Source organism: Castanea sativa, chromosome 2, assembly GCF_040712315.1.
Source record: "Castanea sativa cultivar Marrone di Chiusa Pesio chromosome 2, ASM4071231v1".
Classification (NCBI taxonomy): domain Eukaryota; kingdom Viridiplantae; phylum Streptophyta; class Magnoliopsida; order Fagales; family Fagaceae; genus Castanea; species Castanea sativa.
Window position 1 is genome coordinate 6,305,480 of NC_134014.1, and position 24,103 is coordinate 6,329,582.

At 33.5% G+C, this 24,103-nt stretch overlaps 2 protein-coding genes across 2 annotated transcripts; both read right to left on the bottom strand.

The window, feature by feature from the left end:
• Positions 1-2,125: 2,125 nt before the first annotated feature.
• Positions 2,126-7,472, bottom strand: LOC142624476 (elongation factor Tu, mitochondrial-like). Its single transcript, XM_075798047.1, has 12 exons — positions 7,219-7,472; positions 6,523-6,598; positions 6,298-6,390; positions 6,044-6,118; positions 5,303-5,407; positions 5,110-5,200; positions 4,755-4,960; positions 4,188-4,271; positions 4,005-4,070; positions 3,869-3,931; positions 3,318-3,558; positions 2,126-2,457 (listed from the first exon to the last, which is right to left on the bottom strand). Exons 1-12 carry the CDS (start codon positions 7,410-7,412, stop codon positions 2,387-2,389), a joined length of 1,365 nt encoding a protein of 454 aa, XP_075654162.1. The 5' UTR covers positions 7,413-7,472; the 3' UTR covers positions 2,126-2,386.
• A 2,705-nt stretch (positions 7,473-10,177) lies between these two features.
• On the bottom strand, positions 10,178-23,550 carry LOC142624475 (uncharacterized). Its single transcript, XM_075798046.1, has 14 exons — positions 23,034-23,550; positions 21,780-21,861; positions 20,996-21,099; positions 19,744-19,870; positions 17,722-17,816; positions 16,045-16,168; positions 15,196-15,276; positions 13,320-13,418; positions 12,538-12,696; positions 12,377-12,434; positions 12,193-12,263; positions 11,636-11,680; positions 11,109-11,285; positions 10,178-11,001 (listed from the first exon to the last, which is right to left on the bottom strand). Exons 1-14 carry the CDS (start codon positions 23,069-23,071, stop codon positions 10,507-10,509), a joined length of 1,755 nt encoding a protein of 584 aa, XP_075654161.1. The 5' UTR covers positions 23,072-23,550; the 3' UTR covers positions 10,178-10,506.
• Positions 23,551-24,103: the final 553 nt, after the last annotated feature.

The following is a 24,103-nucleotide window of genomic DNA, read 5'->3' on the forward strand; positions in this document are numbered from 1 at the left end:
TACCTCTTTTTATTAAGTTTTTTTACTGTTATCTAATAGATCATAGTAACTTCTTTTTACTATTATATAAAATATAGGTTGTTCTTGACAATTAGACCCATTAGACCAAATTACTTCACTATAAAATAAACTACCTTTTTAAAAGTAGACCAAACCTTATGAAAAACTCAAGCCAGTTCTTACATTACATATTATGATCCAAGTTTGACCCTTCTCACGTGTAAATCAAAGCAAAAACTCTTACCCTCTTACAAACTCTCTTCTTCCTCCCCCACGTATAGGTGATACTTCTAGAAAATCTCATCTTCATGAAATCATGTCTTCATTTTTCCCCAATTTCAATTCAATATGCGATTGTCTATTAATAATGTTCTATGCAATTTATGCAAGCAAATTCTCTATCATCGACCAGTGCAACAAAAATATATATAAATCTTAAGATCCTTGAGGTTGCTGAAATAATTGACAAGTGCATATTTCTAAAATTTATAATAACAAAAAAGTTTAATAAATATCATATACTATCTCACAAAATGCTATTAACTCAATATTTTCTTTAAAAAAATCAATGATAGGAATGGTAAAAAACATGATCCTATACTAGAAATACCACAAATACATGCAAAAAAAATTTCATAGAATGATTTATCTTTAAATATTATGAAGACAATAGTAAAGGTAATATGCATTGAATGAGATCCTACGAAACAGGTTTGTTAATCATTTCAATTTATACTCATCATTTACAGGGGAAAAAAATCATACATCATATTATTTACATTAAAAAAATAATACATGTTAATTTCAAAGTTCATTGCAAGATGTAAACTGCTAGGGTATTGCAATAATAAGTAATATTGATACAACAATAGGTTGGTATTACATTTTATGCGTTCTTGGTGAAAGTAATGTCAAACCACAAACAAAATCATTTTGGTATGCAAAATGTGAAACAAAAATAAATCTTTCTATTCCAAAGTTAGAGGTACTCACATTAACTACATACCCTCCAAATATTTATAATATATTTATCTCACTATAACTACTATATATATATACAATTGCAAACTACTTCAGATACATGATTCAAATTGAAGTTTTTGATGAATTATCAAAACAAATTTTGTGATATTTGACTGAGATGCCGAGAAAATCCTAATTGAATCTACAAGATATTTTGCTGAAAAATAAACTGAGGTACAAGTTATTTAAATTATTGTAAAAATATTGATATTGGAGAACGAATTCCACGTGATTTGAAAAAAAAAAGTAGGAAAAAAATGGATTTCTCTACTTCATTTGAATGAATTCAATCTAAAGGGTGGTTTTGAAAATTACATAGTTGCTAAGATTTTTGATGCACTTTCAAATTATAAAAAGGAATGGAAGAAAAAAAAAATACACAATTCAATATGCTATATTAATTCTTTTTGCTGCACTATTCCAAAATTAACAAAAAGAAAAAATAAAAATATTTACAAAAAACTATAACATCATTGAAATTTAATATAAATGCAAATACTATGAAAAATCTTAGCGACAAGGTCCAAACTTTGTAAGATCCAATTAAGAATCTCTCGATGCTAATTCATTAGTGATCAACACAAATGATGCAACAAAAGGAAAAAAAAATGATGAAAGCTCAAAAATTGAACAAATATGGACAAACTAAACTTCAAACGTTGAAGATAGAGAAATTGACGATGATAACAAGCATCACCATACCTTAATAACAAAGATTGAAGAAACAAAAAAAAAAAAAAAAGATTTCGTAATAAAGCTTTTTATTACATCATATAATAAAAATCAATAATATAGAATGAATTAATATGCCTTTATCAACTTTTATTATACAATATTACTCCAAGTGGTTTTAATTATTACTCATTACTTGAACAAAATAATTATAATAGATATATGTGAGCAATTTATAATTGTTACTTTTTATGTTGAACTCATTACTAACAAAGTTTTATAATAAATATGCTATAATATATGTCTAATATTTTCCAAAAATAAATTTACATAAAACATTACAACAGTATTCGTGCATCGCACGGGAAACTTACTAGTAGTTATAAATGAGCATCAAATTATAAATACAAAAGCTACATATGACAAATAGAGATAACATTATTTTTTATTCAAATTTGAACAGAAAAATTACTACTAAAGTGAACAAGAATATCTTTGGATAAGTTGCACTTCCAAGAAATTTCCAATCTAATATCCAATTTATTTTCACTGTAAATGTCAAAGAATAAGCAATAAAGTAAATGCTATTAACAAGTCAGCAATTATCACTCGAAGTGCACCCTCATTCTCTATTAACACCTTTCCACAAATGAGAGGACACAAAAAATTCAACAGGAAGTGTACTGCCCTCTCAGCCAATTACTTTTGAGACAACCCCTGCACCAACTGTTCTACCACCTTCTCTCAAAGCAAATCTTTGTCCTGTTAAACCAACAAACAAACAGCCATATGTTAAAAACTTCCACAATATCAGATTCTGGATTTGTAAAGATGCCATAATGGAAAAGCATGAATTAAATTAAATTAAAATTATTACACCATATACATAGGATTTCTTTCCAGGTAGTAACTTTAGAAAATCCAGAAAAGATCATTAGAGATTTTCCAATAAGCAACCATCAAGTCAAATTCAACATCACTTTCATACAATGCCCTTAGCCATTAGGCCATGTCAAAACCGCTATATTATTACCTATACATAAAATAAAATAAAAAGGAAGCATAAGATTTCCTTGCACCCAAATGGATCCATCAGAACACAAAAATGGCTTCCATACACACCCGCATTAGATTATTAGTCTTCTTGATCACACAGACTTAATAGAATCAGTTACCTTCTGAAATCAAGTTAATCAAATCAATGACCAAGGTGTAAATGCTTATTCATGACCAAGTGAAAACCATTTTAAAACTAAGCACTAGGTACAAATAGATTCCGAAGAAGCATCCTTTATCCAGCAGCCAAAAACTTCCACTTGATTGAATCATATGATTTGTTGATTATAAGGCACACAGGTTGTAATTACTAATTAAAGAAATGAAAATGCAATCTTTACATAAAAATTATGCTGATACAAATTATTCCAAGAAAAGAAATTTAGTAAAGAATAGATCCAATTTTATAGTTAAAATCTGAGTTCAACACAAGATAAATTAGTAACTAAAAAATGACTTTTGGTAGATTTTTACTTCTTGGATTTAGAAATTTGAATAATTTTAATTGTGGCTCATATTAATCTGATTTTTTTTAATAAAAAAATATATTTAAGAGTCAATCTAACCTGCTTCAAGAGGAACTGGTGCTATTAGTTCAAAAGTTGCAGTCACATTATCACCAGGCATCACCATCTTTACACTTTCAGGTAGTTCCACCTTCCCAGTTATATCTGCAGTCCTCATGTAAAACTGGGGCTTATAATTTGAGAAGAAAGCAGTATGACGGCCACCTTCATCTTTTGTTAGGACATAAATCTCTGCCTCAAACTTCTTATATGTTTTCACCGCACCAGGTTTGGAGATTACCTGTAAAAAACAAATAGAATTTAAAAATAACAAAAAAAAGATAAAAAAGAGGGGCAAAAGACCATGACATTAAACCCATGAGAATCATAAATATAAAGCTATGGATACAAAATGCTGAAGCACACCTTTATAGTGTTTCTAGATAGACTTTTTCATTATCAGTTTCTTATTGATATACATAAATATTATTCACTAAAATATCACATATCCAGATTAAGTCATTCTACAAAACCTAGATTCCATCTGATCTTGATTTGTAACTATTACAAATTCACAATTGTTAATCTATACCTCAGATAGTATTACTCACCATCCCTCGTTGTACATCATCACGTTTTAAACCACGCAGAAGAAGACCCACATTGTCACCAGCCTAAAAAAGAACACAATTAATTTAACAATCAGCAGTGCAGTACAGTACAAGTGATGTAAAGCCGGTTAATTACCTGCCCATGATCTAAGATCTTCTTGAACATCTCCACACCAGTCACTGTAGTCTTCAAAGGTCCACCCTATAAATTAAGAAAGGCAAAAACGAGTCAAAAACATGATAAACTCATAATGTTCAAGAGAAGCCAATGAGACAGTGGTATCATTAAATATAGTTCAACTTTAATCTAGATATATACCTGCATCAAACCCATTACTTCAACCTCCTCACCAACTTTGATGGTACCTTGTTCAACACGACCAGTTACAACAGTCCCACGTCCCTACAAACACAGTCACATAAACCAAAAAATATCACAAGTCACAACTTAGGTGCCTGGGCCTGTTTTTGATTAATAAAATATGATTACGCACAGGAATACAGAGAAATGTAATAGAAAATTTTCTTGGTATCTAACCATTGTTATAATCTTGGCCACAAGTTTAGAAAGGAAAGGCTAGTAAAATTTTCAACAGAGGAACCAACAGTCATTCTCTAGAATGAAAATAACATCTTAAGACTCCATAACAAGAGATATTCAACTCAATAGTTATTTCAAATTATTTTGCCACATTTAATTATGCATGCCGAAATAGAGAAAACAGAGTTAACACTCCCCCACCCAACCCCCCCCCTTCCCTCCTCTTCATCTTCTTCTTCAAAAAAGCATGAACAGCAAGAAATTGCTGAAAAGTCTCAATGCAATGGAGCAATATGTCATCCATAATTGATTTTACCACCAATGTTGGTATGCATGTTCGCTTACCTGAATCGAAAACACATCTTCTATTGGCATTAAGAAAGGCTTGTCAAGCTGGCGCACAGGATCAGCTATGTATTGATCCACAGCATCCATCAGTTTTAGAATAGCCTTCTTCCCGAGTTCTTCATTTGTACCCTGTAAGGCAGACAAAGCTGAACCTCGGACAATTGGGATTTCATCCCCAGGAAATTTGTAGAAGTTGAGCAGCTCTGCAAAATTTGTTTGTCCATGTGAACAGAAACAATTAATTCAATATCTACCATAAGTAAGCAGAAGTACAAAACTAGAAAATCTAAATTCAAAAAGCATTATAATTTACAAGTGTTAAAAGCACACCAAAGTATAAGATCTATCATACCACGAAGCTCCATTTCCACAATTTCAAGCAACTCCAGATCATCCACAGCATCCACTTTATTGAGAAAGCACACCAACGATGGCACACCAACCTGAGCCATAAAAACAAACGAACCATTTAAAGATGATAGCCCCATAAACAAGTTGTAATAATCACTGAGGAGCTGTACAAATTAATTGACTAAATTAAGCACCTGACGAGCAAGCAGAATATGTTCCTTCGTCTGTGGCATGGGCCCGTCAGGAGCAGATACCACCAGAATGCCCCCATCCATTTGAGCGGCTCCAGTGATCATGTTCTGCATTTAGCAAAATCCATTAGTGAAACAAAAAACAAGGGAATGAATACTGCAAGAAACAGCAGCTAGGCTTTTGACTCGCATAGGAAACATTTATGTTAGTTGCTTTAAAATTCAACCTTTTGGCCTTGTCCAAACTTATGTTCAAGTTAATTACAGACTTCCCCTTCTTGTCTCCTTAACTACTTTCCTAAGTGATAATTAGTTTATTGAGTGTAAAAGATACACCTATCAAGTATCAACATTACAACTTATCTAGATCATATTTAATGTATTAAATTACCATGAGAAAACAGGGGAAAAGGAAAGAAAAATGACAAACTAACCCTAAATCATATGACTGTAACAAACTCAGTTAATACAACACATTGTTCATTAGAATGCCATCACTCAACACATTAGAAGAAGAGTGATAATTCATTAGAATTCCATTACTCAACATATTGTTCAGAAATTGCTATTGATACAGATTTCTTTTTGAATTCATATCAATAAGACCCCTCTCACTTTACTCCCAGAAGTCAGAACTTGGACTAAGAATTGGCTATGTTCTATCTTAAAGCATTTAATGCACAAAGCTTCCAACTTCAAATAGGAAAATGCGTTAACAAGACCGATGTATTTCTCAAGGCTTACTTTAACATAATCTGCATGTCCTGGACAATCAACATGGGCATAGTGTCGCTTAGCAGTCTCATACTCCACATGGGCCTACAAGATCAAGATAAAACCCAGGATAAGTTACACAAACATCATGAAAAACATGTACAACAGAGGAAACAAGAAAAGAGACAAAGAAAATCCAAACTATATCTTATAATTACAGCAAATAGGGCATGTCAAGAACTAATAAATAATAAGAATAACAGAGTAGCAAACTATATCCTTACAGTAGCAATAGTTATTCCTCTCTTCTTCTCCTCAGGAGCCTTGTCAATCTGATCAAAGGCAATAGCCTTGGCTTTGCCTTCTTCGGCTAGCACCTATTTTATAATGTCAATCTAATTTTAGTACCCCAAAATTTGGTAATTCTATCAGTTATATTCTTTGAAACATGAAAACGAGAAAAATTTATGATCATTAAAGTGATCAATCATATAAAAAGTTATCTAAACCTTTGTAATTGCAGCTGTCAATGTTGTTTTTCCATGATCTACATGCCCGATGGTCCCCACATTTATGTGGGGCTTTCTGTAACAACAATATCAAGGAAAGCAAAATTATAATGAGAATGATTAGTAGCAGAATTGCAATGAAAAATCAAGAAAGGAGCAACACAGAGCTTCCACATATAGGTTAAATGTCTATTGACTCATTTATAAGAGGCAGAACACATAATCTGAACTATAGATGATGAACAAAACACTAAAATGCATCCCAATTTAATCATTTCACCAATTATCTTCTCATCATTTCACAGTTGGCTAGTATATAATCACAGCCAGCTTTATTATTTTTACTGAGTGTTCTCTCTGTCTCTCTCTCTCTCTCTAAACTAACCAAGACAACCCTTCATCTCAACAACCATAAAACAACAACAATAACAACGATAGTAAATCAAATTCATTGTTTTACACACACACACATATATGTATATATATACATATTCCATTCCACTTGATCAGCATTTTATTTATCAACCAAGCAGAGAGGCAAACACTCATGCATTGCATTAACTAGAACTCGATCCAACACGAACCCAAAACCAATGCAGCAAAAACTTCAAGCTTTTCCAAAACCCATTTACAATAACACCAAAACAAACAAAACCCACAAAACCAAAACCCCCCAACAACAGTGATCGGACTTACGTTCGAGTAAATGTGGCCATGGAGCGGCAAAACGACAGGAAGCAATCGGTGGCATTTCCAAACGAGGAGTCGAGTAAAGAGAAATGGGTGGATCCGAGTGGACGAGAAGAAGAGTGGTTTAGGAGTGAGAGAAAGCGCTTGGTGTTTTGGCTACTAGTAGTAATACTACGGCTTCGGATAGCGACTGAGGCCATTGACAGAGACAGACAATGAGAATCACAGAAGCAGAAGCATAAGCAAACGTGGAGGTTTGTTTGTACTTCGTAGTTTGTAGTTTGTAGTTTGTTGGAGAGATGAGTGGTTTTAAGGTTTATGGGATAAGGCCCCACGTTGTACAGCGTGTCAAGCTCACAAGTTACTTTGTTTTGTTTTTTTTTTTTAATTAAAAAAATTCACCTTACCCTTTTATTTTTATGTATATTCTATTATCATCCCAAAATGCTTAGTTTCTTCTGCTCTTAAATACTCTTATAGTTACTCGTTCCATTTCTCATCATTTTTATCTTATTAATACCAAAGACTCCTGATCAAGGATGGTAAAATACCTCCAACTTCTCTCATCAGGGATAGGCCATCCTTGATTCAACTCTATCCCATTTTGTTGCCGTTCTTATCTATATATATACAATATTTAAAATTTGAATCATAGTATTTATCGTTATTACATTTTTATTGAGTTATGTTTGTGGTCATGTCATAATTATGTTTCCAACATTTATTAAAAAAAAATTTGTATATAAATTAATGTATGCAATAATGCATTATGTCTTTACTAATTCTCAAAACTAATGATAACTTATCAATCATGATATGGCTATCACCTTTCACTACCATAACTTTATACATTCTTGAACCTAAATGTAACTTAAAATTGAAAATATATGTAATATAAACACCTTAGGTGGAAACACCATTTATTTATTTTTAGTTTATAATCACTTGAAAAAAAAATCATTCCACTACTGTATTTATATTTGTATGTAGTATTCAAAGCCAAGTTGAAGGGTCTAGTTCCGCTACTTAGAGAACCATATATCATTTTTATCAACTCTTTACCCCATTCCTTTTTCCTTTTTGTATAAAATATTACACGCAAGTGATTTTTCTTATATGTTTTTTTTTTGTGGTGTACCAACTTTCTCTAAATAGTAAATGGTACTGAATTCAAATTGAATAAAACATTCAACACGCACATAGAATTAGAAACACATGTATGATAATTTAGTTAAAGATATTAATGTGCTAACAAATCTGATAGGTGTTACTTCAACAAAAAAACTTTTTCCATTACATTGGAATACATTACTTATCATAGATTATGATTTTACTTAACTTTATTATTATAATTATTATTAATTTTTTGAGTTATGTTTGCTAACTACTGTTTGGCATTCGGCCTATTTGGGTTCACTTTAGTCCAATTCAGTCCACTTTGAGCCACTTTAGTTCATTTGGTCCACTTCGATCCATTTCTGTCCACTTCAGTTCATTTGGTCCATTTGTTCCACTTCAGTCTAGTTTGGTCCCATTCTATCCAATATGGTCCATTTTTGTCTATTTTTGGTCCAAGATGGTCTTTTAGGTCTACTTCTGGCTACTTCAGACCAATTTGGTCTTTTCAGTCCATTTAGTCTATTTTGATCCATTCAGTCCACTTCAATCCAATCTGGTCTATTTGATCTACTTGGTCCAATTCGGTCCATTTCTATGTACTTACTTAAGAATGAGAAAATACATGTTTGGGTTGAGAATACTATCAATTATTTGAGTAATATCAATTGTAATTCTATGATAGGTTCTCATTATCATGATAATCTCCTTAAGAAAAATTTTGAATAATAATTCGAAATTTAAAAATTTTAATTGTACCAAAATAATTAGAAAAATAGAATGCATAATAAAAATAGTTAGAAGAATATAGATCACTTCAAAAAAGAATAATGTCAATAAAAAATTATTAAATTATATATTATTAAAAATAGAGAGTTAGAGATTGTTCAATTTTTAGGAAGAACAAATTATCTACAATAAAATTTAGAGAATAAATTATACATTATACTATATATTAAAATAATTATATATTCTCACACATCGCTTGGGTATGCCACTAGTGTCATATAGTCTACAAGTAATGAGAGAACAAAAAAACCATTATGACCTTTTTCACAACTTACTAAGACAATACATTGCAATTGAAGTAATATCATTTTCATATGAGCTCACTATTAAGACCATTTTTATTATGTACTAATCATAACCAATAGTCTTTAAAAACATATATACATCAAATAATATCCATAAAAGAAGGTTATACCCAAACCACAAAACTCCCACTTTTGCAGGGTCCAAGAAAGATCATGGTAGGTAACCTTACTCCCAATTTATTGGAAAGGTTGATTCTCAAACTTGAACTTGTGACCTTTCATTTTTTGTGAAAGACACTCATCCTTACACTAAGGCTTCCCTTCTATCACACTTACGGGAAAAAAATTGTACTGGACTTACTGATATTCCAAAGGTAAAAAATTCAAAATATTAATATAATAAAAGGTTATTAGCATATTGTTTGGCACATCTTTGTCAGAGATCAAAGTCTAAGCAAGCTTAGCACCTTCCTTGTCAGTTAATTGGATTCCTAGACGTGCCAATGGGCTTGCCAAATGTTCTAGCCCGCTAGTCTCTCTTTATTCGCAAAAAGAAAAAGCAAAACATACATAAGCCCCTTCCAAGGGTAAGTTTAACAACCTCAGGAAGGTTATCCAAAACATTTTTACCATCTGAGTAACAAAGAAGGCTGGCAATGATAGAGCATTTACAAAAATAGTTTTCAATTGGTAGATATTCACATAGATTATCAAGTGTCGATTTTTTTTCAATTGGTAGATAATTCTTACATTGAAGTCACAAACCATCATTTATTGTCTCTCTACAAAGATAACATTCACAGGTCTAGGAAGAAAAAAAAAAATCAAGCACAAATATCATTCCATAGATTACCAAAAGTGTTATTTGTTTTTGATTGGTATTGACAGACAATTCTTACATTTAAGTAACAAACAATAATTTCTTCTGTTTTTCAGTAGTCAATGTAGAGCCTTGTAGATAAATCAGAAGGAAATATGCTAGCCTTCTTACACACATTCACAACTTTTTTTTTTCCCTTTCTCTGTCTTTCCTTTTCCCCTTTTTCTTTTCTTGGAAACAATTTACAAAATACAATCCCTAATGCTAAGGTACAAGACAATACTACACCATCAGAATGTCCATTAAAATGAGCATCTTTTCATCTCATCGATTGTGACTGTTTCGGAAAAAGTTGAGATCCCAACGACGCATCAAACCATCCATAATATGGCTCGCTGGGTTACGTTCAACAGTTAATGTGGCTATTGTATTGGCTGACATGTCAGCATCTGTGGAGCTCTGTATGCTTGCTGAAGTATCACTATGAGCAGAAGTCCCTGTGCTTGCAGTTTCCATGCAAGATGAAGTAGCATCAGATGCAGGTCCCAAACCTATATCAGGAGATGGATGCTCAGATGCCAAATTTTTGGCATTGATCACTGAAGTGTTGTTGGATTCTGCTTTTGAAGGTTCACAATGCTCAACTGAAGTGGAAGTGGATTCTGTCTTTAAGGGATCACAACGCCCTGTAGGAGAAGCCTCCTGGTCATCTTTATGTACAGGTTTTACAGAACTAGAGCTAACACTAGGTGGTTCTCCTGCTTGGGGACGTCTCATTTCCAAGTCTTTTAATGATTCAATCACTGCTTCCATGAACATCTGAAAATGGTAGGCAAGTCAAAGGTCAATTCAAAGCAACAAGTTCATTGGACGGAGATGAACATTTTTTTTTTCGTAGATGATGGAAAGCCAATAATTTGACTTACCCTTTCTTCCTCCTCTGCATTGCATGGAAAACCTGTAAAGTCATCAAGCGGATATTCTACATACTGATCATCATCCGAAGTAGTTGGAACATGGGGGCCAATAGGATGGCCATTTGATAATTCAAAGCTAATCATTTTAGAAGATGTTGAGCTATGATCGTCATCATTCGTTAAATCCTGCAGCAGAGCATGACTATTGAGTATCTTTTATTTTGATTTGCATTTGTTTTATAATTCCTTTTCTACCAATTTGTCCTTTCTTTTTTCTTTTACGCCATGCAAGGGTTAGTTAGGTACCATGTAAATTGTAAATTAGCAGCTTATTGACTTGCCAGCATGTAACAAAATTTGAGCTATGATGACGAACACTTTGTCTGTTAGTTTTATTAAGTAGCAAATTATTGGTTAAGGGTGTCCCATACATGTGTATGGCTCTATATCCATTATAAATATCATGGGATAAAATCAAAGGAAGAAAACTTAAGACCTATGAGATGGTTGAGTAAGAGAAAATGTAAAGAAGTTACCTCATCTTCAGATTGATCATCTTTAGACGGGAAACTAGAAGGAACCTGAGCAAAGTAAAAGAAACAATGAATAAACATGCCACAAAGAAATAAAACAAACTTCAAGTCAATAAGGTGGAAGCATCAAAAGTGCCATATATTTTGGGGTTAGGCAAGACAATCTCAAAAACCCGACACCCTGTTAAGAGAGAAAAAAGAAAAAGAACTAAACCTCATTCCTAAACTACTACTTAGCCATGCAATTGGGAGAAATTTTACATGATTTGAACTCTTACCTTACCCTTTTCCTCTTGATTTCCTCTGTGTGTGCATGTGTGTGTGTGTGTGTGCGCGCGTGTGGAGAGAGAGAGAGAGAGAGAGAGAGAGAGAGAGAGAGAGTTGGGTGTCAGGGCTAATGAAAATTGTTCCACGCAAACTAGGCGTCCATCATACACTACTCTTAAAATGTGTGAACTTTGATCAAATTGGTTTGGACAGAGTGGTATGTGTGGCCAACCTTTTGTGTTGTGTGTAATTTAGACATCTAAGCACCAAAAGAAAATCAACCAATTACTAACCTCTGTCCTACTCATAGGTCTTTTAGGTCGGAGTAGTTTAATGGAATCTGATGTGCTGCTTGTTGCCGGTTCTGCAACTAATAAGCAATCAATGAGAAAGAGAAAAATGAACGGTAGATGAAATAAAGATCCTGGAAGAGATCATAGTTTGGGAAGTAAATAAAATGAGACACTTGAGTCATGCCTTTTGATGCAAGCGAAGATTCATGCTTGTAAGCTTCACGCACATTTCTCCAACTACCCTGAAGGTATCACAGTCAACCATTGCAAAGGGTTGTGAATATGCAAATTGGCAGTTTGAATAAAATTGAAAGCTTCAGCCAGATGTATTGGTGTTCAATTTACCTTACCGAAGTAATCATCCATAGGGTCAAAAAAGGTTCCCCCTGCTTCATCCTCTGGAGGTTGCAAAACATTGTGGAAAAATATATTTATAGAATCAAAGTAGAATTGAGGGCGTGGAGAATTATGATCTCCCTCAAATTTGATAATGTTTTTGTCCCCCTGCAAAAAGCATGCATTAAAAGACAAGCCCTACATAACATTCAATGCATGGAATGGCAGACTGCAGACACCAACATACCGAAAAGATGATCAACAGGCATCACTTGATTAAGAAAATTATAGAAAATAAAAGTAGAGCATATGCAGTGAATAGAACGATGAAAACCAGGGGTAGGAGATCTAAAGGCACTCTTGCACGAGGAAATTCTTGCAGATATGGTAGCAGCAACAATTGATAAAATTTAAATGTGAAATCATTAATCAATGAGCTCAATCCAACAGTGTCCAAGGGTCTTTCTAGTTGATCAAGACAAAAAGTCAGGTATTAATCCATAAAGTTCTCTCTCTCTCTCTCTTTGGGGGGAGGGGGGCTTAAAGTTGGACCTTCCAAGGGTCTTTTTCTTTTTCTTTTTCTTCTCTTATTCCAGAAAAAAATGGAAACACCAGATGAGAAGCAGAATGAAGATAATGATGCATGCGCGCATGATTTATACAAATAATTTAAACTTTAGCACTAAAACTTTTGCTTTTAGTGCAAACCATAATTAGCTTAAATATGGTGCATGATTGCATAACTTTGTACAAATTATTCAAAATTAGGTGTATATATGAGCAATAATTACCATATAAACTTCAAATATACGATCTGAGTGATGGGGGCGTATGAAATCATCATCAATGGCATGTCCTACTAAAACTGGAACGAAGCTAGACTTTGCCACCTGTGAAAAAAAATAGTGGAACACTTTTGTCAATGAGAGTAAACATCAAGAAATAAACACTGAAATGGGTATGCTTCTATTTCTTTAACATCATGAATATATATAAACTTCATCTTTCAAATGTTTCATAAATACTTTGCATTCCCTACTAGAATTAATTCCCTCCCCAGTGACAACATTCATGCATGCCCATAAAGCCCTGGCAACCTGTTGAAACACTAGCACAGGACCATGAAACAATGGTGACTGCCTCTTAGCACTTCATCAAGTCACACCAATTGACTCTCAATGCATTATGAAAATAAATTAGTTACACAGCCATGAGAGCAATAGCAGGTACAGTCCAAGAGTTGGTCTGAGACAAACCAAAGAGACACTAATCCATTCTCATTTTCTGGACTCCCAGTCTCTTAAATTTTTCATCTATTACTCTTGTCAAAGCTCATATGTACAAACTGAAAGATTTGGAAAGTAAACTGAGAACATGTGTGGACAGGTTCTAGAAGGTTATCATGCATAAACAAGTTTCTTGTCATCTGGTAACATTGGTGATACCCAGTGGCCAGCACATATACACACTGCTTATGCCTGATATTACTTGCCTATGTACATCCTATGGCCTCCAAGGGAAAAAAGTGCACACTTCTCACCAGAATGTAGAAGGGTCTGGTGGCATTGAAAGCAAACAAATAACCACTCCTTATCAAGTCACTAATTTCTGTATAGTCAGATTTGGCTAAATGAGGATGTTTTAAAAAAATTTGAAACCTCCTATTCTTTTTTTCTTCCCCTTATTGGTAAATTACACTTGTGCTCATGTGTCTTGAACCCACTACCTCATTCCAGAAATTCACTCTTACAAGGGCAGGATCTGCTATTTGAGATAAAGCTATTTAGTCAAGTTGGTCGTATAATAAATACAACACAATTTATTTAGTAACATACTAAATGAATTAGTTCTAATAATTACCAATTCTCCCAAAAGCTATAGTTATTAGGAAATGGTGAATTTTATCACTTAGCCATAATTCTAACACCCATCATGTGTGAAACTAAACTCCCCTTAATAAGTAAGGCTCAACACGTAGGATTTTTTTGTTTGTTTTTTTTTTTTTAACATTTTAAATGGGAGCAGAGTGGAGACATGAATCAAACTCAAGACCTCCTACTTTGATACCATGATAAATTACCGACTCTCCCAAAAGCTTACATTGTCAAAATTCTAACAGGTTCTACAATTTGATTCAGTCAACTTGGTATGTATCATAAACCTGAATTGAATCATATTGTTTCCATTTTGACGAGTAATATTTTGTAGAAATGAAAAAAAAAATTGTTTTAAGTTGAGAAAAATATTGTAGATCAATTATAGAGAGAGCAGAAGTGATTAAGAGAAAGAGAGAACACACAAGGGTTACATGGCTCCGCCTAAGAGCTTATGTCCATGGGATAAAGCCCTAGTGGTTACATCTTATTGAATTCTCAATTGCATTACAGAACCCAAAGTAGGGTTTACATACTAGAGAAACCTAAACTAACCATTGATTAACCCAAGGTTAGTATGTTTGTTCTCCAAGCACATGGGTCTACAAAACCCATATCTTTAACATAAATAAGTTGTCTTTTACTAAGATGGGAAACGATCAAAATGGGTGGACAACAACATCTATCCATATATATCCAGAAGAAACTTATTGTACATTATTAGCTTAAAAAAGATACAATGATTTGAAAGAATACAACCCAACAAGGAAAAAAATCATTGATACGATAAAACCTTAATGGTGTTCAGTTCCGTTATGTCAAACTTTGCCTTCTTCTGGATAGCTCTTCGCATGTATTGAATTGCGAGTTTCACCTAGAATTGGCAAAGAGGATAAGTAAAAGTTATAAAAGTCCTTAGAAATAGAAAAAAGGTAAAGTACAGGTGACAAGAGACCATAAAAAGATTTATGCAATTGGGCCTCAAGCAAAAATAAATCCGAATGGTCAAAGAAATTGTACAATTAAGGGTGAACACATATATGGACCTTTTAGAGATGAGGAAAATAGCAAATATAGAAATCTGCCAGACAAGAACAAGATTTAGCTGTGGCCCGTGTGTCTTAAAAAACCCAATATGTTTTTCAGTGGCTATCTGAAGCAAATTTAGAATTTAAATCCAAATAATAAAATATAATTATAAATGTTGATCTCAGAAACTTTTTTTTAATGAGTATGTAGATCTCAGAAACTTACGGTTTCATTTAACAAATATGTTAATAGTCAAAGCTGAATTCAATAGGACATTTCAAAAAATCTGAGGGAAAGCTAACAAGTTATGAAAAGATCATATTGCAAGGAGTTTAAAGGAAATTATGTTCACTATTTGTTAATAATTTTTCTGAATTTAGTAGTACATTTCCCTATTTCAAAAAATTCAGACTTGCTAAATTTAACAGTATATTTGCACCTTTATATCCTAACATCTAATTTTTTTGACGAACTTTTCTGTCTTCATGTTTTTTTTTTAAGAAAACTCTTTACACTTGCCCCAAACCAAGTAGAGAATTGGGTTTCTCACAAAAATAAGTCTGTGCCTCATAATATGAGTATCTAAGAGTTTCATTTGAATGAATTTACTTACGGTGAACTTGGGTAGACGTATTTTGTAGGTATCCACCAGTTCCATCATCAAGTCAACCAAATCAGAGAAGGGACTATCAAGAACCATTCCAGCAATTGAAGGATCCTCAGCTCCATACATTAGGCTGTGGGAGAAAAAATAAACTACATTGTCAATGGCTTATAAATAACCAGAACCACCTAAGCTACAGAGCAAAAGTACTCAAGCTAAAAACCCATAAATAATACTTGGGAATGCTAGCAACATTACCTTTTTTTTTATATGAAAAAAATCTGCCTGATGAACAATAGATAATATTGATCATTTGACCATGATGGTACACTACAGCAACACACAAGCTAATTCTTCCAATGGTTACTCGGTTTCTAAGATCATGCTTGTAAGTGAGTAAATGCATTGTATCCAAGGAAACTTCAACAACTTGGTGGAAATAATATAAACTACCCAAGATACATCATGACGTTATTTTAATTTCTGCTTGACAGAGCCATACAGAATATTGATCAATCTCAGAGTTGCAACATCCAGTATCAATGGTTTCATATAAGCTAGTATCCTCCAAACAATTAGAATGTTGAAATTACTCAAATTGCAACAACAAAATTATTCCTCATGAAAGCCATATGAGCAGCATTAACGATGTCTTTATATTATCATGGTAGCATCATTGCCAAATAATCCATATGCCTAATGAATGATAGAGATTTGTGCCCGAAAGTTTGTTCCTTTACAAAAAATAGTTACTTTATGGTTGGATAGAGAAGGTCCAATGGTGAAATTTTCTGAACCTTAGGCTTCATGGACAACATGATTCTGCAATTTTGCCTTTTGGCATTTAGGGCAAAGACTATATATAAAAGGACAGCTCATGTTGGAGAATTAGAAGAAGAATGTTACTTCAAGTACCACTTGTTGGTATTATGTGGAATAGGGGGAGAAATTAATTAGGAGAAAATCTGTCCCACCTTGGACGCTAAATAATAGATTCAACATTTCTTTAGGGAAATCTGAAACCATTGATTATGTTTTCACTTAAGCAAATAAGCAAAAGACAACCTATCAAGTTAGAATCATCTCAAAATATCATCTTTTTTTTACACATAATGAAATTTATTGATAAAGAAACTACCTTATTTATACAAGGTGTATACGTAAGGTAATCTAGTGAATTACCAAAAAAAAAATGTATATTACAGTCAAAATGAGAGGTAATCTATGAAACCTACAATAACTGAATAAAGTATCACTAGAGCCCAATACAACTGACATGAAAACAATGATCTAGTCAAATACATCTTCAGTTGAACCACCAAGGTTTCCACTTCTTCATATTTATGAAGTAATGATAAAAAATCCCATTCTTGAATGCTTTCTCAAAATCTCACATTCATGCGGATACAATGTTAAGACTCCAAGGTTCTTTGCAATTCATATCTAAGGCTTCAAATAAAACTTAACATCTTCAAATTTTCTAAAGGCATTGGAACTTATCCAAAAATAAATAAAATACATTTTAGCATTGGAAACAATTGATCCTCTTATTTCACTGAGAGATGATCAATTGTCTTACTAGTTACTAATAAAAAAAAAAAAGAAAAAAAGAAAAAGTAAAGAGATGTTCTATGTTCTAATTTTGTATGCAAGATTAAGGGAAGACAGAAAGTGAATGGAGGAAACCTAGTAACAGCACCCATTGAACGTCCCCACAAGCCTATCAAAGAGACATTTCCATCTGCCCTCAAATAATCAACCACAGCCCTTAGATCGTCCTTCTGAAAAACAGTCAACAATGTCAGAAGGCAATTTTATGATGAAGAATGGTGATCTAGTGCATACACAAAAATATAGTAAATAAGACCACTTATTTTGATATTCAGTGCATTTATAAAGAGAGAGAGTATGAATGAGTACATGCGTTTAAGAGTTGGGTGGCACTGATTGAAGAAAAGAGAAAGTCATTCTAGAAATTGGCCACGTGTAATAAAGTCCAAAAGATGCACCAATGTACTTAATCATGATAAAAGTGGCTAAATAAATAAAAGGTGGCCTAAGATAATGTGGGTAAAAGTAGAAAGGATATGGTCATTAAATATATAACCAAGAATATTAGCTAAGATTAGTATACTCTAGTTAAGATTTTATTTTATTTTATTTATTGCATAGGAATTTTTCTTTTAGTGCTCTTGATGCTAATCGCAAACAAGCCTAGTTACTGATTCTTGGATTACTATATTTATCCCATGCGTGGTGTTGATTCCACGTAACTACAAGTGCTGAAACCTAGGCTCTATTAGTCTAATTTCATCTCTTGGTGTTGATTCAAACCAAACCAAACACCGAAACAAGCCACCTATGACAACCATAAAGAGCCTCAAGACAAACCCCTGTCACCCTTGCCTTCCTTTTATCCTAGCGCATTGAACACCCAAACAAAAACTAGCCACTGTGAAATCAAATCCAATAATCCCTTCAGCTAAAAATGACCTAGAGCAACCCCATTGTCCCTGCTGAGTGCTGAGTCCCTTAGCAGGTCCCATAGTCAATCTCAAGCTCCACGTCAACTGGCAGATCCATCAAACTTGGGGCCTTGTGACCATGCTTCCAATCACCATTCATTGACAGCTTCAAACATCACTTGTGAGCCCACCATGCACTGGCAATTGAACTTTCTTAATTCCAATGTGCCGCTGTTGTCTCCTCTGTTCCATGTGCACCATGCTACTGCCAAAACATCATCAGGCTGCTCCACTCGCCATTGCCAAACCCTCAACCAGGTTCCAGATTTCTTTAAAACTTAATTCACCACCACTCGATCTTGAAGAAACCCCACAAAGCCTTAAAAAAACCCAAGCTTCTAACCTAACCGGCCAACATGTATATGTGTATATATATAATTTTTTTTTTTAAATTTTAAAAACCTTCAACAAATTTGAGCTACACTCAAGCCCTCTCTAGACCCCACTCAATCCAAGATCTGTGACCCATCTAGTGCCACCATGAGCTGTACTTGACAGGATCAAGTTTCTCTCACCCAGAGAGAGTTGGTGCGGAGACCAAATTTGAACCATTAAAGCTAATTGATTTTGTTTGATCTCATTCATCGTGATTGTTCTGCTTGACACAGATTGATGCTATTAGAAAGATTTGCTTCCTATTTGAATTTTATTTTCATATATGATGTAATCTCATTATTAGTTTATTTTCTTTCCACGTTTGATGTATTTAGGGGACTATTTAAGCACTGCTGAATATTGAAAAGACTCTTTACGCAAACCTGGAATTAATATTTCTGCATATTATTTATTGGTTGCTGCCATATTCCAAATGCATGAGAGGTCATTATGAATATCTTCAGGTGGTGCTTTTAATTTATTTATTTATTTAATTGGTGAGTTACACAAGCAGCCAGTGGGTTTGGTACCCACGACTCATCATCCACCTTGCTCTTACAGGGAGAGAAGATGCCATTTAAGCTAGAGCTCATTGGCAAGTGTTTCTAAATATTAAATTATCTCCAGTTAAATTGTTAACTTCTTAAATTTTAATGAACAGGAGAGAAACGTCTAATTTCCCAAAAGCAACCCCACTTGGTGGGCGCCTTTTTTTTGGGGGGGGGGGGGGGGTTGATTTTTTAGGTTGCTTTGTAGTCAGCCTTATTATCTGTTTGATTTCCATCAAATTAGTTTTCTAGCCACTTACTTCGTTCCACCCCAGGGTGACGTGCTCTCCTCCAGACAGTCCAGATCCAGAGAAATCAAGAGTGAAAACTGTAATGTTTGAAGGCAACAAAATTATAGCAGCCTCACTAGCATCGGCCCTGCACCCACTGTGAAGAAAATATGCTGCGAGTCAATGAAGAGAAATTATTGAAACAGTGTAGAACATCATGTAAATGACTACAGGAAAAGACTTAAAGACCTGCATCCAAAGAGATGAAAACATAGCTATAAAGTCCAAATTTGATTGGTCATCCAGTGGTTCCAAGAACAGAACGCACAAAAGCTGCACAGATTAGGTTGCAGAAAGAAAGCTTTTAGGTGATAGGTGTTCATCACATACAAAGCATTAATCATATTTCTGTGCCAGTGGTTCTGTACAGATGATTCAAAGGAATGTAAGCTGTTGTTCTATTGAAACATGAGTGGCATGTGCAGGAGCTTCTAATAGGGTCTTTTCACTAAGACCCTGCTAGAGCCCTCCCTATCAGATATAGTGAATATCACAAGCTGTTGATTGTGATATTATTTTTATTTTTATTTTTTTTTATAGGTAATCAAAGAACTAATATTAATGAGAAAAAAATGAATAGTACAAGATGTTCATGATGATGAACAGTAAGAGATGAAGAAAGATAATCTAAGGGAAAACATAAACTCTAAAAGAGACGAAGAATCAGTAAAGCCCCAGCAATGAGACCACTCAAAAAGGCTACACTGACATAAAACCTTTAACTCATCCAACGTCTTCTCCATGTTCTCAAAGGAGATATTATATTTGTTATAAACATATCACTGCATGTTGATTCATATGATATTAAATGGGAGATAGAATAAAAAACAAAGATCGAACTCAAGATCTCATGCTATGATACCATATTAAATTACCGATTGTCCCAAAAGCATAAACTTTAGGAAATAGAGAATTTAATCACTTAACCATAATTCTAACAATATTCTTTAATTATAACTAATAAGAAGTTCAAACAAAGAAACAACTTATAAAACTGATGCACATAACAGTTGAGAACCCCCAACGTTTTAGCGAAAACTTATGCCATTTAAAGATCGATTTTGTCCATTGCTACCAATTCCATTTCCGCAAATGAGGTGCAAACCATTAATAGTTTTCTTTTAAATTGTAATAAAAGTTAGCATTCATTTAAGTCTGAAATGTCAACAAGAACAACTGTAGAATCTAGAATAGAATGAGAACCCTCCAGTCACAGATTCACCTGTTCCCATGGCAGTATATCACACAGGGCAGAGGCTTTCCTTCAGGACTAACAATAGGTGTGTAATGACTACACTGAAGAACATCTCCCCGACTGTTTTTAACCTGTAAAATTTGGAAGCCCTTAAACGAAAGCCAACAACCACTTGGAAATTTCAAAAATATATAAAGGATGTGCAGGATAAAAGTAGTCAAGAGAAAATTCTAGAATTAGAAATAAATACAGGTTTACAATTAGGTTGTGATAGGATGTAATAGCAAGTATAATTAGCATGGAGTTTAATCATGTAGCCCTCATGGGTAGCCCTTAATAGAGGAGGACAACAGGCCCTATCTGTTTCTTCCTCCAAACAATGAAACATAAAATACACACCTTGATACCACCAAAAGAACTATTTTCTTGAATAAAGTGACTGACATGTTGATGTAGGTTGAAAATATAGTGAGGATTGATTGGTATCCTTTTAGAGCACAAAAGAATTTATCAAGTGATATTATTTCATAAAAATTTTAACAAAATAAATAAAAATTTGATAAGCAATATCATTTCATAAAAATTATCTGTATTTTGAATGTGTGCAAAACTTCTTGAAAGTCTATACATAAGCAAACCTAACAAAGTTATAAGCAGACATGATACTATTATACAAGTATATATTTTGAAAAAGTTTGAATTTTATGGGCATCAATGGTAATTTCTCTTAATATGAGCAAGTTTGAATTTACTGGTGTCTAGGGTTGTGCACCTTCAAAGATTAAAAGGTAGAGTAACCATGGGTCTTTACCTCAATATCTTTCCTCTGAAACCATTTCCCTTTCAGCATGAACTCTTGATCTAATAAATCATTTTGTGGATCGTATTCAGCTCTGCAGCCCAAAAATCGAGATTCTCATAACCATTTCAATTACTTGAAAGCAAGTTTAAAACTTTAAACCCAAAATGACAAAGAACTGACTAAGGTAACAGAAGTTAAGTTTGAATATTTACAATCTTAGTTTTCTCAATATAACCCTCATACGTGTTCTTATAATCATGATAGATGCAGTCTTCTGCCTAAGTTGTGCTTCTTTTGAGTATCCCACAGTTGGAAATGTGTTCCTTTGTGTACGTAGCCCAAAAGGTTTCCGTTTTCCCCAAAAGCTTATTGCAAAAGCCTATTGCAAAAGCCTAAGATTCTTTTCCAAAACCATGATCATTCTTAGTTTTAAAAATTATCTCCATCTCCTCTTAGATGCAGGACAAAGGATACAACATATTTAAAGCTCAGAGGGTCTTTTGGATTTTATACATGATAATCTACCTACAACTTGAAACATGGAGGTTCAGGAACCAGTTTCTAACATTAACAATTGCTTCACTTTAAAGCTCAGTCTCATAATTAAATTAAATCAGATAATAGCTTATAAATTAATCAGTTTTGAATTACGATTACAAAGAACAGCCATGTGAACCTCACAATTTTATCAGCAGGTGAAATCTGATTCCTAATGTAACTCATACAAATAAATCAGAACTAAAATCTAAAGATTCTAAAATAGAAATTCAAAGTTGAGCAGATCAACTGGCTGTCATTTAAAAATTTATGACATATTCTAAACAAAGGAAAGAATATCATAGAAACTAACTTTCAAAGATCTCAGGTTTCTTACACGTCTAACAAATAAAAAAAGTGATACCTAATACAGTTCACTACCCTCATGCACACCAAAATCTTAACAAAATGAAACAAACTCAGAACTTTGACTGCTGCACTCTATGTTTTGCTTCTTTTCCTCACCCACAAATACAGAATAAGCAAATAAAAAGGGGGTAAAAAGAAATTTCAATCATACTGAGCCAATTTCAAATACTTGAATCAAGTTGAAGGGTTGATAATCCTAGAGTCCCAGACCCAGATGCCCAAAATCAAAATTTTATTTAATTCTATTACTTTCCCATGTTTTCTCAGCAAGCAAATGGATCATAAGCCAAAACCCATCTACAATTTTAACTAAAAGAACAGAAAAAAGAGAGCTTTGGAGGTGGTTGGTATGGTTACCTGGGTGGCCGAATAATAAAGCTGATAAGCTGTTCCATAGATTCAAAGATAGACAAAGATCTCCTTCTTCAACTTTGTCTGAACTATTCTTCAATCACTTAATCGAATAAGATATAGATGTTCACAATTTCTTCCTTGCAAAATTGTTTCTTTATCAGATAATAGCAAGCACAAGAAGCAGAGCAAGAATATCAAATCAAAGAGAGAGAGAGAGAGAGAGAGAGAGAGAGAGGAGCTTTTTGATGGGTAGTAATGGATTTTTGGTTCTCAGACAAAAAACGAAAAGAAGACGAAGAAGCAGAGGAAGGACCGGCCGTTGTTGTTGTTCCCCATGTGTGTTTTTTGTTGCCTGGTAAAACAAAAACAAAATTACAAAACAAATATACAAATTATCTGTTTCTTTTTTCTTTTTTCTTTTTCTTTTTTTGGGTTTTGTTTTTTGTTTGTTGTGTTGTTTTTGTTTGGTTCAAATTACATAATAGTAAACTTTTTTTTTTTTTTTCCGGTTTGGTACACGTGTGAATCTTGCTGCTGGCAAAAAAATGGTCCAGATGTGTGTTTCTCACTCTCTCTTCTTTGCTTTAACTGCGTGGCAACTGGCAAACTGTCCGTGTCTGGTTTTCCAGTTTGAACTTTGGAACAAGACGGATTTTGATAGGCTCTGGCTTAATCGGGTTGGTGTCAAAATCGGGTTGTTTTGGTTTTTAATTATGAATCTTATTAGGGTTGGATTAACATGATATGACTACTATATTTTTATATGTCAGAAAAATAATAAAAACTTTATATTACATAAATTCTTAAGCGTACACCCTATAACGTTTTTATATTAAATTAAAACTTTCAAGTCTTAGGCTTCGTGAAGAAATAATTTATATGTAATAATTTGTATGTTTATAGGATGAAAAGAACTAAAAAAATAAACAAAATTTAAAAAAATAGTAAGTGAAAGTGTGAAATAAGTTTACACATGGTCAGGTAAAAAAATAAAAATAAAAACACACAACCACAATAAGTGGAACAAAAACTAGGATTAAGCTTACCCGTTATTCTAACGGGTGGAGTGTAGA

Excerpts from the sequence above, each read along its gene's own strand:
- LOC142624476 (XM_075798047.1), bottom strand. The coding sequence starts at position 7,412 with ATGGCCTCAGTCGCTATCCGAAGCCGTAGTATTACTACTAGTAGCCAA. Across the intron at positions 4,272-4,754 it reads AAGATGTGTTTTCGATTCAG|GGACGTGGGACTGTTGTAAC; the intron begins GTAAGCGAACAT and ends CTGTGTTTGTAG. Across the intron at positions 3,559-3,868 it reads ATGATGTACAACGAGGGATG|GTAATCTCCAAACCTGGTGC; the intron begins GTGAGTAATACT and ends TGTTTTTTACAG.
- LOC142624475 (XM_075798046.1), bottom strand. The coding sequence starts at position 23,071 with ATGGAACAGCTTATCAGCTTTATTATTCGGCCACCCAG. Across the intron at positions 13,419-15,195 it reads CGGAACTGAACACCATTAAG|GTGGCAAAGTCTAGCTTCGT; the intron begins GTTTTATCGTAT and ends TTTTTTTCACAG. Across the intron at positions 11,002-11,108 it reads ATGCAGAGGAGGAAGAAAGG|ATGTTCATGGAAGCAGTGAT; the intron begins GTAAGTCAAATT and ends TACCATTTTCAG.